Genomic DNA, 20,000 nt, shown 5'->3' on the forward strand with positions numbered 1-20,000 from the left:
TCTAGAGCGAAACAAGCTTGCGTACTTCAATTATTCCATGTCAAGGGTTGGTTTCTGTGTTTTTAAGAATTTTACGGCGTTTGTGACGCATTGAAAGAACAGAAAATGTATAAGGTAGTCTAAAAGTATACTTTTCTCAAAGGCACCTGAGGATAAATAAGGCAAAGGTAAATGGTGCGGATATGGCACCAAGAGCACCCCTCGGTGTACTTAGATTGAAATCGCTTAGAAGTCAAAGATACAAGCAAAGGGTCCTAACAAGTGAAATACAACACTTCTTTTACAAATCACATCAAAACAGAAGAACCAAGAAAGGAAGAAAAAAAAGAGAAAAAAATAAATATATATATATGGTTATATACACTGGTTATGATATCAATGCTGATAATAACAACAACAACAACAGCAACAATAATAATAATAGTAATATTAATAATAATAATAATAATAATAATAATAATAATAATAATAATAATAATAATAATAATAATAATAATAATAATAATAATAATAATAATAGTAACAATAATAATAACAATAAACCAATTGTGCAATCGCAACTAATCTTTATCATGGTAAACTATAATACAATATTTTAATATCAATGCCCAATCCCCCCCCCCCCCCCCACCCCACTTTCTCACAGAAATACACACTCACACACACACACACATATTTATATAACATGTCATATTTTGTATAATATACCACATCTTAGTATCAGAACTGCAGTTACTAAACAGACAAAAACAAATGAAAACAAACAAACAATCGCATTATTCCCTCTGTCATCAATTTTAATAAGTTTTCCTTGCCGTGGAAACCACAATTATACTTGTAAATATTTCTTGTGTTCTATCTGTACCTTAAAGCAAAGTCTACCTAAATCACCTTGCTGTCTACTGTCTCTGCATTTCAAAAATTTGATAAATTCAAACATACTTGGTCTATTTTTCAGTTTTTCCGGCAGGCAATTTCTTCTCTCATGCGTATACCTCGAACATTCAATTAGGCAATGGTATTCGTCTTCTATTACGTCACAAGTAGGACATTTACGATCATTTCTATCTACTTTTCTTGTGCCCCATCTACCCCTTTCTATATAAAACAAATGAGAACTCAATCTGATTTTTGAGATGGCAACTCTGTAAGATTTATTACACAGTTTCATATATGGTTCTAACTCAAAGGTGTCTTTAATGTGTTTATACAGCCGTCCAGACGTCGTCATCGACATCTCAGCGTGCCACTCTTGTAGAAACATGTCCTCCAAGCGTTGTTTTAAAACCGCCAGAAAGTAATTTTCATTTTTCACATTTTGTTTAACCCAATAATGGCCCATTCCACTCCTATCCAGCAACTGCTTCACCAGGCTTACCCAAGTTGTTGTGTTTGGTTCATTAATATTCAATTGCACAAGTTCTTTGTATACTGCATGAGTGAATGAGCAATCATTACTTCCTGGGCGAATAAGTTTCAACCAATACTTAATAACTTTCATTTTTCTTTCAATATGCAAAGGATACACCCCCAATTCCCCATAAACAAAACAGTTTGGTGTGCTGTGCTTAACACATAGAATGGATTTAAGAAAACCGAGGTGAAATCTTTCAATTGGACCAGCTCTTCTTAAACCCCATATTTCTGCCCCATAATTCAGTATTGGTAAGATAGTACTATTGAACAGTTTCATTTGCATCTGTGGTAAAATTTCTGTGTTAGTGTTAAAATACTTTCTAAGTGAAAATAGTGCTCTTCTGGCTGAGTTTGTTACTTCTTGTGTACATTTTGTAAGAGATCCCGATGTGCTAAAATGACAGCCTAGATACTTGAATGACGAGATTACTTCAATACGTTTACCCTGATATGACCATTTATCTTGTTGCCCCGTTTTCCCTCCCTTTTTAAATACTACGATTTTTGTTTTACTGATATTTACCTTTATTCCCCATTGCATGCAATATTCTTGTAAAGAGTCTAAACCGTTCTGCAAACCCTCTTTTGTTTCACTGATTATTGCCATATCGTCTGCAAACATGAGCAATTTAATTGTAATATCCTGTATTTGTAATCCTATGGAATCGTCACTTAATTTACTTTCAAGATCATTAACAAACAGCGAAAACAAAAGTGGCGAAGTGCTTTCACCCTGTAATAATCCGCTGTTTGATTTAAAAAATTGTTGTTGACCTTTACCTCCTGTGGCCAGCTTAACCTTTGAATACATGTTTCTAAATAGCTTGACAAATTTTGAGCTCACACCGGATTTGATCAATTTTGTAAATAATGCGGATCTGTCAATAAGGTCATATGCTTTTTCATAGTCGATAAACGCACAATGTAGCTTCTTCCCTTTAGATAGCAATATCTCGATAATTCCATGTAGAATAAAATGGCAATCTGCTGTGCTCCTTTAATAACCACGTCCCAAAAATTCCGTATCGAAGATTTTACACGTAATTCTCAAATTTTGATATGACTTTTATGCTTTTATGACTAAACCGTATTTATATATACATGGCAAATGATTTCATAACCCTAATACGTGCGGCTAGTGGTCTTGCACATTGTGTTCGAGCCTCGCTCGGCGCATAGTTGATTCCTTGGAGAAGGCTCTTTACTCACATTCTCTCACCGTACTCAGGCATAAAATGAGTACATCCCTGTTGACAGCTTGTAATCTCGCCGTTCTATGTTTCGTAATGCTGCTGGTTTAGTGGATATTGCGCTCTATATATATATATATATATATATATATATATATATATATATATATATATATATATATATATATAGTTTTTAAAAGCTCGAGATAGAGTCAAATTGTCGTTTTCGTAACATTTGACACAAAATGTGCGGCTATGTGGTTTTGACGCATGACACTCGCTTTCGGATCGGAGGGTCCTGGGTTAGAGCCTCGATTGGCGCATAGTTGAGACATTGGAAAAGGCTCTTTACTCACATTCTCTCACCGTGCTTAGGTGTAAAAAGAGTATCTGGCCGTCAACAGCGGTGTCTCTGTAGGAAAATTGTAATCTCGACTAACAGGCGTCATGTCTTGTTCTATATGTTTCGTGTTGCTGTTGGTCGGAGACACTTTGTAAAGCGTATTGAGCACGTTTAGTAGATATTGCTCAAGTTTTTAAAAAAATACAATAAATATATAATTTTAGTCTTCGTAACTTTGCTTGTCAGTTCCTTCATGATTTTGTCAAAAAATAACCACTAAAAATAAACCCGAGCCTTTATATAACGCAATATCCACTAAACGTGCTTAACCGGCTTTACTGGGGATCTCAATAAAATAGTAACGCTCATTATGTAGGAGGAGACATTATGCATGTTAGGAGGATAATATTACTATTATGTCTTCCGACAGAGACAATGCTGTTAACAGCCAGGTGCTTATTTTGGTCGTGATCTGAGTACAGTGAGAAAATGTGAATAAACAGAATCGCTTGGCGCATAGTTGAGTCCTTGGAAAAGGCTCATTACTCACATTCTCTCACCGTACTCAAATGTAGAATGAGTACCTGTCGGAAAATTGTAACAGTAGTAGTAGTAGTAGTAGTAGTAGTAGTAGTAGTAGTAGTAGTAGTAGTAGTAGTAGTAGTAGTAGTAGTAGTAGTAGATGTTGTACTAGGAGGAGGAGTAGTAGTAGCAGTAGTAGTAGAAGTTGACATTTTAGTTAGAATATGAGACTACGTTTACCTGCGTGATAACGCCATTGTACGACGCATTGTGAGCAGGTGAGTCCCTTTGGCAGCTTGACAGGAACTTTGACCACACCGGTGCCATATTGACCTACCATGAGTCTGGTGCCTGAGCCATCGGCAAGTTGAAGGAGGTTTTTGTTAAGGCATTCGTGTGTCGCCTTGACATTTTTGTGATTGACGGGACAAATCCTGAATTCAAACCAGCCTGGAAAATAGCAATGGGATGAATGCAACGTGAACATAAATAAATAATAAAATTGAGCTTTATAAAATTGAGCTTTATATAGCAATATCCACTAAATGTGCTCAAAGCGCTTTTAAGGGGTCCATGGTCAACAGCAACATTTAACATATAGGACGGGACATGCCGCCCGTTAGGCGATATTACAATTTTTCGGACAAAGACAAAGCTGTTAACGGCCAGGTATTCATTTTACACCTGAGTACGGTGAGAGAATGTGAGTAAAGAGCCTTTTTCAAGGACTCAACTATGCGCCGAGTAATTAACAATTTGACACAATAAATACAATGGAATTGGAAATAAAAACAAAAAATAAGGGATGTCGGGATTTCGGAAACAATTGAAAGATATTCAAAACCCCGCCCCTTACGTTCGGCCAGTGATTCCACCAAACTAGTTGTCCCTCAATTACGGAAAAATGCTGGAATGAGATCCTTTTCTCATTTCGGACCCTCTGTTTGGAACGCCTTACCACAGAGCATTCGTGGAAAAGAATCTTTGTCTATTTTTAAACGTTCGCTTAAAACATATCTTTCGTCTTTAGTAGATGGTATGAGAAGCAAGATATGTCTGTCTGGTTTCTGTTGTGTGTGTTGTGTTTGTGTGTGTGTGTGTGTGTATGTGTGTGTGTATGCTTGTGTGTGTGAATGAGTATGTTTCAGCCAAAGTAATTTGTAATTTAAGCTCTTAGAGTCTGGTGTCCCGGAGTTATAGCGCTATATAAGTTTTCAGAACTATTATTATTATTATTATTATTATTATTATTATTATTATTATTATTATTATTATTAGTAGTAGTAGTAGTAGTAGTAGTAGTAGTAGTAGTAGTAGTAGTAGTAGTAGAAGTAGTAGTAGTAATAGTAGTAGTAGTAGTATTAGTAGTAGTAGTAGTAGACGATGGATGGCCGGGGGAGTCGGTAGGCGGGAGGGGGGGGGGGGGGGGGGGGGGGGAGAGACAAAGGTAGTATAATATTTAAATGAGGTCCAGTCTGAAGTTCATGCCGTGAGGTGAAAGGGTGTTCAGTTTTATGAGTTTTGGTATCAGTTCTGCCTCCCTATAGATAGTTCAAAGATGACGTCGCTCTGGTCTTTGTTATTGTATTTTGCCATCCGCGTTTATGAGTAATGTTCACTGAACTGTATTAACCCGACTATAAACGTTCATGGACACACAGTGTTGTGTGTTGGTCCGTTATACTTCCGGATGGCAATGTTATGAGGTTCTTGGCCAAGCGCATACTATCTATATTTTCTATGTTGTTTAATGGTGTGACAGAACTGAAGGAAGGCAATTTGGATGTCGTGCAATGCTCGATGACTGGACCCATTGAAGTGGTGGGCGACAGGTTTGTCCTCGTCGTTTTCAATAGAGGTTAGGTGTTGTCCAAACCTTTTATATAGAGCAATATCCACTAAATGTGCTTAAGGCGCTTTACAAAGGGTTCCTGACCACGGCAACAAGTAACATGTAGAACTATACAAGACCCCTGTTAGGCGACATTACATTTCTTCCGGATAAAGGCAACGCTGTTAACGGCCAGGTACTCATTATACACCTGAGTACGGTTAGAGAATATGAATAAAGAGCATTTTCCAAGGACTCAGCTCTGAGACGAACGAGGATCGAACTCAGTACCTTCCGATCTGAAAGCGAGCGTCATACCACTTGACCACATAGCCGCAAATAAATCTGATAGTCATATTGTATCATACGTACCTTTATGGTTAGCTGTAATTTGTACTTCCATGGTAACTGTTGCACCCTCTTGGTAAGTAGCCACAATTATACCGTTGGCGAATTTTCCCCCAGCTTCATGTAATCCTGGGCCGTCATAGGGGTCACCACATACACCGCACTTGTAACCTTGCTCCACTTGATGCTGTGAATATATATATATATATATATATATATATATATATATATATATATATATATATATATATATAATACATATATATATATATATATATATATATATATATATTTATATAATGGATTGATAGATAGATAGATAGATAGATAGATAGATAGATAGATAGATTGAAAGATAGATAGATAGAAAGATAGATAACAAAAAAACCCAATAAAAACACTGTGCAATGAAAGATCCTTGTGTATTCAAATCCTGGAGGCAAGATGGCTAGTTTTTGGGGATAAAGTTAGAAGATATAAAATATACCAGCTAGAAAATAAGATGCCATCACTCTGAAATTAGAGGATCAGTGGTACAAGATATGTGTCCATTCCTCCTTGATGGCTGGTTTCACACTTCAAAGGAGATAGGAACCAGTGTTTTTACACCATGCTTTTGCCACCTGTTACTAAAGATTTCAATAACAATTCGTATTATATTCTTTACTATAACTACATCCCTTTAGCTTTGTGGAAAACCCGATTTTGACTGATTTTTAGGGATGGTTTTTGTCTTGTATTTTTCTTTCTTGCTTTGACAGGTACCTTTCATACACACTTGTTCAGTTCTTTATCTTACACTGGTACCTTAATCTTCATTTGATGTGTCCATAAAGTCGTTCCCTGATTTCAAAGACTCATTATTCTTAAACCGTTATAGAGATTTGCATCTGGTTTTCATCATCTTCTAGGGATGCCCATTTGCCATAGACCCACATTTAAATTAACAAATAAACCAAAATCAACTTGAGATGAAAAGACTTCATTTTTCTCTCCTTCTATTTAGAAAGAGCAAAAGTTCATTATATATATAGATAGAATGCGCTTGGCCAAGGAGTTCACAACATTGCCATCCGGAAGTATAACGGACCAACACACAACCTCTGTGTAACCATGAACTTTTATAGTCTGGTTAATACAGTTTAGTGAGAACAACTCACAAACGCGGATGGCAAAAACAATAACAAAGGCCTGAATGACGTCATCTTCGAACTATCTATAGACACCCTGTATAACTCACTCACTCACTCAACTCTCTAGGCTCTGTCGGGTTCTTGAGACAACAGCAAGTGATTGACAATAGTCTTCAACAGTCGTACTGTCACTTCCTTCCTAATGACGTATGGTAACTTAGTAACACTGGCTCTAAACTATCGGAACAATGGCTGACGCCGTATGAAATATTTCCCCGGCGAGCTTAAACGCGTATCCAGAGGTAAAAAACCCCATCAATTTGATCATGTATTGACTTTTACACATTCTGATCACAAGGCATATGAAAAGGGAATGAAAAGTTCTAGCCAGCATGAAGAATAAAAAGTAATGATTTTCTTTGTTTAGAACCAAGATGGCCGCCGTTGCCGGGCGCGTGACATCAGACTATTGAATCCAATTTTCTCCGTCTTTTGATTCATGGGTTGTAGTCTGCAGTTTATGCCTGTACAATTATTCAGCTTTATTCATTACATACATACCTGAAATCCGCCACAGAATAGCTGATGGTCATTGTAGTTGACAGGAGTGTTAAAACCATATCGCCACATTGTGCTACGTCCAGGAGGCTTAAGTAATCGGCCATGTGAAGACACTGGCTGCCATAGCAACGCCACGAGAACCACGCCCATTGCTGTCAGTTCCATAATAGAAGCCATACTGATTGTATTCTCACCTGTCGAAAAGTCAGACAAATGCCTTTGAATTTCGATGGAACATAAGAAACACGATGTTATGATAATGATGAAGATAACGATGCTGTTGCTACTTCTGCTGGTAAAAAGAATTCTGTAAAATTAATAGCGGTACATCAAAAATTATTATAATTTCTTTTATAAAATGCAGATATATTATACGCTATAATATATATAAAACAACAGGAAAAGGGTAGATTGAAATATATTATTGTAGTCGTCAGGGAATTTCTAGTACGATCTGATACAATGAATGTTAATGAATTCTTAAAATCTAAGGGCGACAAGTATGATAATGTTTTTTAGTAATGTACATAATACCACCAGTTACCTCCGTTGTAAATCAATTCCGAATTATCGTGTCCTGAGGTTTCATGTCCGTTTGATATTTTTTCCATTTTTCTTTGATTTTAAAATGTTTTTTCTCTGTTTTTAAAACTCTTTTAAATTTTATTTTTCTATTTTGATTTATTGTGTTCCTATTTCATTTTCATATTTTTTGTTATACGGAATTGCCAAAGAAAATATTGAAATGATACTAAGCTACTAGAAGCTGTGGATGTTGATAAGCAAAAAAGAAAAATGAATATTTATAACATCTTCCAAAAAAAATAATAATGATGATGATAATGATGATGATGATGATGATGATGATGATGATGATGATGATGATGATGATCATCATCATCATCATCAACAACAACATCATCATCATTGTTACACACACTTTGTGTGTTGGTACAATATATCCGGCTGGCAGTTGTTGTGTATTTATCTAGACTCATGGCATAATATATTCCCATCGTCACGTAGCCAGTCGAACCGCGCTAAGGACCAGTCTCGAGAACCAGTGCCTTGGTTCCAAAGCTGAGAACCGGGGACCGGTTCCGAAATGGAGAACCGTTGGCGGATCTCCTTTCTTACTGTCTATCGACGGTCACAGCGGTTATTGCTTATAATTACCTTCTCCGGTCCCAGCGGTTCTTTGCCGAGTTCGTATACTAGATCACCTCTCTCTCTCTCTCTCTCTCTCTCTCTCTCTCTCTCTCTCTCTCTCTCTCTCTCTCTCTCTCTCTCTCTCTCTCTCTCTCTCTCACACCTTTTTTTCACTTATCACGACCCATCCTACTCACTTAATCGCACCCACCCCTTCTTGTTACTGCCCTCTTTGTGTGTGGGGTGGGGGAAGTAGGGTCGCTTGACATTCATCAACGCCTTCGACGAGTCCATCACATACTGTTGGCCAATGGTTAACTGCAATGCAAATGCCTCGTCCGTTTTCACAAAAGCGCATTAGCCTATCTGTTTACGTCGCCACACATACTAGTACTAAACGGTTGTGGTTAACATCGATGTTTTACAAACAAGCCGTAATTTTTAAGGTACCACTTAGATACTGCTAGCGTTGATATAAAGACCATCCGAAATCTCGCTGGAGTCTTAACGAAATCGTTCCGACAGAGATACGAGAGAAAAAAAGCCCGGATCAAACCTCCTACGCCACATCTCGTCCTCATGAACGAGATCTCGGTGGTACCCTTAGATAATAATCCTAGTAGCCTGTGGTGCATATGCTGCATATCGTTTGAGTGCGTATGCGTGGGTAATGAATTGTAATACTTTTTTTCTTTTGGTTGCTGCTGTTTTGAATATGATTTGTAAAAAAAGCATTGTATTTTAATCCTTTGATTGTGTCTGACTTCTAAGCGATATAAAACTAAGTACACTGAGGGGTGCTCTTGGATTTAAATCCGTGCCCAAGCCGCACTATTTACCTTTGTCTTATTTATTCGCATGTGCCTTTGACAAAAGTATACTTTTAGACAACCTTATACATTTTCTGTCTTTTCAATGCCCTGAAATGACCGACATGCGTCACAAACGCCGTAAAATTCATTAAAACAAAGAAAACAATCATTGACATGGAATAATTGAAGTACACAAGGTTGTTTTGCTCCATATCAGTACGGAAAATTACTTAAATGTTTGTGATATTCTAAAAGATTCACTAATTTGTCTTTGGGAATTAATTCTGTAATTCTACCAAACAATACGTTAAACTAATATGTCTGTAACTTCTAGGCAATGTTCGCAAAATTCCACTCTTCTACAACTTTTATCAACGATAGAAATGCGTTAAATAAGATAGAAAGGGGGTGGACTATTTATGTTGGAATTTCCCCGAAGATAAAGATCACCCAGACCAAAGCATTTTGGTACACCCAGTATCACTAAATATCAATAACTTTATTATCCGAAACAGAATTACCATGATATAATTCCTATCTTCTTTATTGTCAACGAATGGGGTATAAGCGTGGTTCTCATTTACAAAAACAATACTAGATATTATTGCTGTGACGCTTCTGTTATTATTATTATTATTATTATTATTATTATTATTATTATTATTATTATTATTATTATTATTATTATTATTATTATTATTATTATTATTGTTATTATTATTATTGTTATTATTATTATTATTATTATTATTATTATTATTATTATTATTATTATATTATTATTATTATTATTATTATTATTATTATCATCATCATTATTGTTCTTGTAAGTATTGGTGGCATTACAGTTGTATTTTTGTGTTTATCAATGGTATCATTTTATTGTTTGGTTCCAGTTACCTTTTTTTCTCACTTCCATGTATGTTGTCATCAAATTGTATGGATTATTGGCGAAGCCTAAGACTAAATCAACGTTATTTTTGTTTGTCTTATTTTAACTATGGAACTTATACTTATCAAATCAGACCTGCCTACTTGAAATAGGAAAATGTAATACGTAGTTTTCAGGGTAAATAACATCGTAGACATTGTAACTACCCTTAAAAATCGCCAGCTTGTTCTTATAATGCGTGGGGGGGGGGGATGTTTTTAACTGCTTTATGTGATAGCTCTGGCAACAGAACTTCATTTTCAGGACATGGTATTCAATTAAAAACCTTTATTATATACAGCTCGGGATTTAGCCGAAAAGTCGTAGCTCTACGGAAATTTTCGTAGTAGAAAGGAGGTCTGTTGTGATGGGTATCAAATTTTTAAAAAACGAGAAAGACTGATTGGAAACGTAATTATGATGGTGATGGTGGTGGTGGTAGTAGCGATGGCGGTGGTAGTAATGATGATGGTAATATTATTATCGTTATTATTGTTATTGTAATTATTGTTATTATTATTATTATTATTATTATTATTATTATTATTATTATTATTATTATTATTATTATTATTATTATTATTATTATTATGTGGTTATTAATAGTATCAGTTTATTTTTTGGCTCCATTTCCCTTTTTTCCACTTTGTTGTCATCAAATTACGTGATTTATTGGCGAAAGCCTAAGATTGAATAAACTTTGGTAATACGAATGGAATGCATTGAGTGATCAGTGCAATGTGGGAAGATAGAACATTTTCTAACTTAATGATTTATTATCAAGATATCGAAAACAAAGAAAAAATAGATTTTGTGTGTGTGTGTGTGTGTATGTTTGGAGAGGAGTTGTAACTCATTCCCATTATTTGACTTGAGTCACACAGTAACATTATATCATTTTTATTTTTAAAATACAATTTTTGTTGCTGAAACACTTTGTGTTGAAGGTTTGGAACAACAGTAACACGAAATTTTGCAAATGCTAATGTTTCCCTTACGTAACATGTGTTGTTCTGCATGTATATTGCTACTTTATTATAGCGCATGGTTATTAGCAGAATCTTTTGGAATATACTTTGGGCATTAAAAAACATATCTTATGTCACTGTCTTTCCCCGTCTACTCCCTACAGCTTCCCAAAACCTTTGTCAATTTTACCATGTATAATTTCATAATGATAAATAGCATCTCGACAAATTACACGATGAAGTCTCATTGAAAGAAAAGGATGTTTTTTTTTTCGTCTCATAGAATTCAGCAGATAAATTGCAATTTTACAGATTAATTGTTTATACCTATATAATTCTTCTATAATTGAAATAAAATATTTAAGTTTTAGACAAATTCTATTAAATAACCGGTTATTCTCGACATCGATATTTTGCCAAGTCGTGATTTAAAGTAACCATTGAACACTTTAACATTGGCTTACTAATAAATTGATCGAGAATATGACGGACAATTCTGGTTACTATCCCCACTCGTGACAATATTTGTTACCATTCATTATAATTTGGCTACCTCATGACGTCAGATGACCTGGTGATAGCTGTATTGCTAAGTAAATTCACGAAATTCGACAAGACGTTGAGTCGGGGTTGGTGAGACTAACCAATGAAACTATCGGTGGTTGGTATCAAAAACACGAATGTTGAAAATGAAATACCGAAGTGCACGAAACAAAGGGGTAGACTTGGATTGTAGAAGAATGATTGATGTTGCATCGACAGGTTTACCCTATTGTGTTCAGATTCTGTCTCTGCTAGATAATGGGTTCCCTTAATGGCCACGTCAATCATATAACATCTTTAGATGATCTTATCCTACTCTTTGATATCTATAGCCGATTCCGATTGTCAATCATGACAAAATCCCGCCTACAAACTTTTCATAGGTCCATAAACATTTTTATTTTTGCTCGTTAGATGTCAAGACTTTCTCAGAGCAAATTATTAGTTCTTGATATATGATATGGTTCTTAACCTTTCACCATTACTTACAGCTTTTCATTGAATGGTTGCTGTGACTGCTTACAGATTAGCAGCTATAGTGCTTCTACGGCAAATAGAGCATTTCTTGAATTTATTAGTGAGCCAAAGCTCGTGGGTAAAAAAAAAGCCAATATGTTTAAGTCAGATTTCAAACAAATAAATTACATCACCGTTCTTGTCTAATAGAGAAATGAAAATTGATACAAGACTCAAAAAAAATCGGACAAGAAATAAATAAGTTACCAAATTAAACAAACAAGGACAAATCAGTTTTAAAATAATATTTGCTCTTTAAAAAGTTGTTTCTCAACTGATTGTTATGATTCAAAGACGAATGTTCTTCTTCTTAACTGTTAATTTCAACATTGTTTTTTTTTTTTATATTCCCCACAATGATATTTATTACTTTCAGTTTTTACAAAATAAATTGACTTAGAAAAATGTCAAGTTTTATTCACAACTATAACGTAATTCTTTGACGCAAGGTTTTTGTTTTGGACGGCGTTTGTGATTGGTGGGATACGTTGAGAAGAATCGACACGAATAAACAGTCCCGGTCGTGAATTACATTTAGGAATAATTTCGCATCTAAAAATATATAAGACTCAAGTTCCAATCTTATCATTAGAATAAATTTGATACAAAGAAAGACGAAATCCATTCACAAATAACGGAGATATATCTAGATTTAATTTTTTTTCGAAATATTTGTCATCAACGTCATTTTTCATCATAAAAGGCTTCCTTTTGTATGAGCCTTTTTTCAAGGTCAAGCCATGTTATATTCGGCGGGTTGGTTAACGATTGGGCTTAAATACGATACTGTTTCAAGCAAAATTTTTAATTGCCTCTAGTTTAAAAAATCATTGAGATATAATCATTTTGAAATTTTCCTAAGCTCTCCTATGTCCCAGACTGTCGATTATGTGAAAAAAGTGATTTTATGATTTTTTGAGAGATACTTTGCCTTTTGTTGGTCATGGCAGTATGGCCCTCCAAAACTTGTAGAAATGAGAAATAAATTTTAATTAATATTGAGACTATTTAATTTGGTCGACGATAAAGTAACAGAAGTGGCGTTTGATATCAAACATTACCTCATCTCAACGTGTCTCTAATTGTCTAGGTCTGTATCTTGTGTCCGCATTTCTATTTTTCTACACGTCTACAGAGCTACTTTTACACTTACCGATCAATTCAACACTTGGCACAGAATAAAATGTCTTGTTTGAAAACAATAAGATTTAAAATTACTTCACAAAGTAGGCAGTTAATCACACCAGCCTCCAGCAAGATGAAAATGACGTATGTTGTTTGCAGCATTTATAGTGTTATCTCACGTGTGCTGGGCTCGTGCCAAATATGCAAATGTGACTAGTTCAATTGAAAATAATTACACATTTTTATTTTAATTTATTACAAAAAAATCAACAACAACAACAACAACAACAACAACAACAACAACAACAACTCGAAAATAACAGTTAAAGAACAAAAAGACTCGCCGCAAATATCGAGCTCTTCTTTTAATGGGAATGCAATTTTTTCACTGTATCAGATGATGGGACTCTGGTGAGCACCTGTGGAGATTGAACCCGGGACCATTTAAAACGGACCCCGTGGAGATTATGTCAAGGATTAAGAGAGGCTAATATTACAGGGGAGGAAAGCGAGAGACCGTGGGATGTGAACAGCTAAGAAGTGGAGAGTAAACCCATGACTTTGACATTGAGACGTGAACACCAGTAGGGATTAAACCTGGGGTTGGGGGATGGCGATGGGATTAAACTGGAGGCTGTTAGAAACAAGTGTTCAAAGATGTACACAAAGAGGAATAAAATAATTTTATAGATGGACACCAGTGACGAGTGAACCCGGGACTTTGGGAGGTGGACACCACAGAGAAGTGAGCACAAGGCTATGAGAGGTGACTCCAGTGGAGAGTGAACATGGGACCACTGGATATGGACACCAGTGAAAAGTGAAGCTGGGACTTTGAGAGATAGACACCACTGGGGATTAAAACGCAGGACTACCAGATATGGAGACCAGTGGGGAGTAAACCCGGGATCATGGAAGGTGGACACCTCTAGTGAGTGAATAAATATGGAACCACTAGATATGTGCTATAGTGGGGAGTGAACACAGGGCTATGAGAGATGGACACTACTGGGGAGTGAACCCGGGGCAATGGTGGAAGATTGCACCAGTGCGAAATGAACACTGGTTATGGCTAAAGACATCACGGGGGAGTGAACTGGGACCACCAGATACGCAATCCAGTGGGGAGTGAACCCAGGGCTTTGAGAGATGGATATCAGTGAGGATTGAACCCCTGACTGGGAGGTGGACACCATAAGGGAGTGAGCACAAGGCTATGAAAGGTTGACACCAGTGGGGAGTGAACACATGGCTGTGAGAAGTGGATATCACTAGGAGATTGAGCATGGGCCACTGGATATGAAACCAGTGTGGACTGAAGCTGGGGCTGTGAGAGATAGACACCACTGGAAATTGAACACAGGACTACCAGATATGGATAATATGGGGAGTGAACCCGGGACCATGGGTGGTGGACACCAGTGCGGAGTGAACCCAGGATTATGGCTATGGAGTCCAGTGGGGAGTGAACCAGGGGCGTTGAGAGCTGGACACCACTGGGGAGTGAACACAGGCCTACCAGATATGGATACCAGTAGTGAGTAAACCCGGAACCATGGAAGGTGGACGCAAGTGGAAAGTGATCATTGGGCTATAGGATATAGACACCAGTCGGGAATGAACTCGGAACTTTAGGAGATAGATTATGGGGAGTCAATCCGTGACGGTGGGATGTAGACACCACTGGAGAGTGATCACGCGACCACAGGATATAGACTCCAATGGCGAGTTAACGTAGGACTATGGGAGATTGACAACAACTGGGAGTAAACCGGGTAATGAGGGGTGGACACCAATGGAAAGTGAACCCGGGCTTTGGAGGGTAGACACCCTATAACCCTTCAATACATGAGGTTGACACCACTGGGTAGCGAACTCGGTACTATGAGAGGTGGACACCAATAAGAATAGAACATGGGGATATAGGAGGTGGATGCCAGTGGGGAGTAAATAAGGACCAATTAGAAGTCATTGGGGAGTGAACACAGGACTATTGGAGATAGACACCAGTGAGGATTGAACCCGGGATAATGGGAGGTTTACACTAGTGGGCAGTAAACCCGGGACTACGGACAGTGGAGTCAGTGTGGAATATACCCGGAGCAATGAGAGGTGTAGACCGCTAGGGATTGAACCCGGGGACTTGGACGGTGGACACCAGTGAGGAATGAACCCAGGTCTATTATTGGAGGTGAACAACAGTAAGGAATGTACACGGCCCATTGAAAAAATTACTGGAGAGTGGACACGGGGCTATTGGAGGTAGACAGCAGTGGGAATTGAACCCGGGACTATGGGAGGTGGACACCAGTGTGTCGTTTTAATAGTGACTATCGTCAAGCCTCCATAATAGCGTTAACAGAGACTTGGCTATCTCCTCACATACCATCATCATGTTTTGATATTGAACAATACTCACTATTTCGAGGAGATCGGACTAATGTAAATAAACGAACTGGGGGTGGGGTGTGCACATATATTAACAACAAATGGTGCCACCCCAATAACTGTCAGATAAAGAAAATGTATTGTGACGATTATATTGAATTTATTACTGTTTCGTCACGACCATATTACCTACCCCGGGAATATACTCATGTCATCATCATCAACGTCTACATTCCACCATCATCAGACAACACCACAGCGAAAAAGATTTTGAGGAAAGAAACACAGGACATTCAAATTAAGTCACCCGATGCCGTATTGATGGTCACTGGCGATTTTAACCAATGTAACGATTTTACTCTCCCGGGACTTCATCAATACGTGGACTGCGAGACAAGGGACAAAAAAACATTAGATTTATTCCTGTGTAATATTTAAAATAGTTATAAATGTTTACCCCGTGCCCTATTAGGTTTATCTGACCACTGCATGCTCTTGCTACTCCCCACCTACCGCCCTGTTTTTAAACGTGTAAAACCAGTAAAGAAAAGTGTACATATCTGGAACGGAAGCGTGTGAAGATTTGCGTGGGTGTTTTGAATGCACTGACTGGAATGTTTTTATCGAATCATGTGATAGTGTGGATGAGCTGAATGACTGTGTGAGTGAGTATTTAAAATTCTGTGAACAGCTAGTGTCTTGTAAAAAAGAAATAAAATATTATCCTAACAACAAGCCTTGGATAACAAAAGATCTAAAACTTTTATTGAACCAAAAGAAAACTCTCTTTACTAGTGGAAACAAAAAAGATCTGAAAACAAAACAAAAGAGATAAAGAGAGTAATATCTAGTTGTAGAGACAAGTACAAAAATAAAATTGAAAAATGCTTTTCTTCTGGGGATATACGGGACACGTGGCGGGGGCTTAAAACTGCTGTTAACTATAATCCAAAGCCCACGATTATATCAGAAGATATCGAAATTGAAACTCTAAATAAATTTTATTCACGTTTCGACACAGCAAACAAATTTGATATTGAAAATGAAAAACATAAATTAGACAGGGCTTTGGAAGATGAAATGACTATTGAGGTCAGTGAAGAAGAAGCGAGATTCGTAATTTCGAAAATAAACGAGAGGAAGGCTGCTGGGCCGGATGGATTGAAAGGAAAATTATTAAAAGAATGTGCCCATCAGCTTTCCCCCATTTATACACATATTTTTAACTGGTCCCTCCAATGCGTTTCGATCCCTGAAATTTGGAAAACTTCAAAAATTATTCCTGTTCCAAAAAAAGAAAAACTTGAAACTATGAACGATCTCAGACCTGTTGCATTGACTTCAATAGTTATGAAATCTTTAGAAAAACTTGTTCTTGTTAAAATTAGGAATCAGTTTATGCCATTGAGTGATAGTCATCAATTTGCTTACAAACCAGGACGTGGCGTAGAGGATGCCATTTTGCTGTTTACAAACAACATCTACAGGCATCTAGATCACGCTAGGAGCTATTGCAGATTGCTTTTTGCAGATTTTTCTTCAGCGTTCAATACAATGCAACCTCAGTTGGTTGTTCAAAAATTGACTAGTCTGAATTTAAACAAGTATATAATTGCTTGGGTGCTCGAATTTCTTACGGAGAGAGCACAATATGTTCAATTAGGACAAAACAAATCTTCCTGTATAACTACAAATACTGGTGCTCCTCAAGGTTGTGTATTGTCCACTGTATTATTCACAATATACACGAATGACTGTAGAAGTCAAAACCTGAGTGTACCTTTAATAAAGTTTGCAGATGACACCGCTCTTCAAGGCCTCATAACAAATGGCAACGAAGTGGCTTATAGGCAAGAAATTGATAGATTTGTGTCTTGGTGTGATGCCCACCACCTAGAGCTTAACATAAGCAAGACAAAGGAGCTAGTGATTGACTTTAGGAGAGTGAAGGAACCGATAGAACCGTTAAAATTAAAGGACCAATTCGTCCAGCGAGTTCCTCACTACAAATACCTTGGTGTAACGATTGATGACAGGCTCAAATGGGATGAACACTTGAAAATAATTAGGCATAAGATGTGCAGACGTACATATTTTTTATCAAAACTCTCTCAATTTAGAATAGATAAAACCCTCTGCACATTATTTTATAGAGCAGTAATCGAAAGTGTTTTGTCATTTTGTATAACAGCTTGGGGAGGCAATTGCTTAGCAGTGGAAAGGAACAAAATAAATTCAAATATTAAAAAATCCATTAAACGCTATATAAATGATGTTGACGATGTAGATCTTTTATACGAGAAATTTTGTATAAATAAAATAACTAAAATATTAAATGACCACTATCATCCACTAAGACCATCACTTATTATGTCAGAAAGAAGTGGTCGCCCTTTCTCTATTTCAACGAAAACAGAGAGACACCGAAAATCTTTTCTGCCGTCCAGTATTAGGCTTTATAACAACAAGCAATAATCATTTTATATAATTATTTCTCATTTTTACTTTTAAAAATATAAATATTAATTTATCAATTTATTTGTTTTACAATCTTTTCAATTTTCAATTTATAGTGACAGTTTTAACTGTTATACAGTGTTGAAATTATTCATATCATAAAGTGCAGCTCTGGTTATAGAGCTGCTCCTTTTTTTTTTAAATATATACATCCTATTTCTATTGTATTCTTATCTTATTGTGTAAATTATAACACCTCTGTACAAAAAAAATTCCTTTTTGGGATGCAATAAAGTATTATTATTATTATTATTATTATTATTATTATTATTATTATTATTATTATTATTATTATTATTATTATTATGATTATTATTATTATTATTATTATTATCATTATTATTCAACCCGGACTTATGAGAAACCATTTGAGAGAGAACACGGCACTATTGGAGATGGACATCAGTGGTGATTAAACCCGAGACTATGGGAGGTGGACACCAATAGGGAGTAAAAGAGGAACCATGGGATATGAACACCAGTGGGAAGTGAACCTGGGCCAATTGGAGTTGGACACCAGTGGAGATTGAACACAGTACAAGTGGATATGGACCTCAGGGTAGTGGACCGGGGACTTTCTGAGGGAGACACCAGTGGGGAGTGAGCCTAGGGCGATAAGAGATGGATACCACTGGGGATCGAACCAGCTTCCATGAAAGGTGGTCACCAGTGAGGAATGAACCCAGCACTATGGGAGGTGGACAACAGTGTGGATTATACCCTGAGCATTGAAAGGTGGACACCACTGGGGATTGAATCTGGGTCCATGGATGGTGAACCCGGAGCTACGGGAGGTGAACACCACTTGGGAGTGTACCCGGCCCAATGAAAAATCACTGGGGAGTGAACACAGGACTATGGGAGGTGGACACCAGTAGTGAGTGAACCCGGGGCTACGGAAGGTGGACATTAATGGGAATTTAACCTGGGATTACAGGAGGTGGATACCAGTGGAAATTAAACCCGGGCCTATGGGGAAGCACTGGGGAGTGAACACGGCACTAGTGAAGGTAGACACCAATGGGGATTGAACCCGGCGGACAATAGGGAGTAAAAGACGAACCACGGGATAAGAACACCAGTTAGGAGTGAACTTAGGACAATTGGAGTTGGGCACCAGTGGGGAGTCAACACGGAACCAGTGAACGAGTGTGGACTGAACTCGGGGCTGTAGGAGGTGGTGACCAACGGGAATTGAACCCGGGGTATGAGAGATGGATACTTGTAGGGACTGAACCCGGGGCTACGGAAGGGTGACATTAGTGGGAATTGAACCTGGGACTATTAGAGGTTGACACCATTGGAAAGCGATTTCAAAGTTTCGGGAGGTGAACGCCACTGCGGTTATGAGAAGTGGACACCACTTGGGAAGGAGTGGACCAGGGAGGTGGACATCAATGAGGATTAAACCTGGAACTATGAGATTATCAATATCATCATCATCATCATCATCATCATCATCATCATCATCATCATCATCATCATCATCATCATCATTATTATTTTATTATTATTATTATTATTATTATTATTATTATTATTATTACTATTATTATTATTATTATTATTATTATTATTATTATTATTATTATTATTATTATTATTATTATTATTATTATTATTATTATTATTATCATCATCATCATCATCATCATTATTAATACTTTTAGGTGTATTATTGTTAAATATAGTCAATATTTATCTTAA

General features: G+C 36.9%; 1 protein-coding gene across 1 annotated transcript in view; it reads right to left on the bottom strand.

Annotated features, from left to right (window-relative positions):
• Positions 1-7,521, bottom strand: part of LOC144980619 (uncharacterized) — a 9,622-nt gene extending 2,101 nt beyond the window's left edge. The window contains exons 1-3 of the mRNA XM_078928300.1: positions 7,345-7,521; positions 5,675-5,837; positions 3,712-3,921 (exon numbers count right to left, since the gene is read on the bottom strand). Coding sequence (XP_078784426.1) covers positions 3,712-3,921; positions 5,675-5,837; positions 7,345-7,521 — 550 coding nt within the window. The remainder of the gene's footprint in view (positions 1-3,711; positions 3,922-5,674; positions 5,838-7,344) is intronic.
• Between the last annotated feature and the right edge of the window lie 12,479 nt (positions 7,522-20,000).

Source organism: Berghia stephanieae, chromosome 10 (assembly GCF_034508935.2).
Source record: "Berghia stephanieae isolate SIO BIC M18660-M18661 chromosome 10, UCSD_Bste_1.3, whole genome shotgun sequence".
NCBI classification, from domain to species: domain Eukaryota; kingdom Metazoa; phylum Mollusca; class Gastropoda; order Nudibranchia; family Aeolidiidae; genus Berghia; species Berghia stephanieae.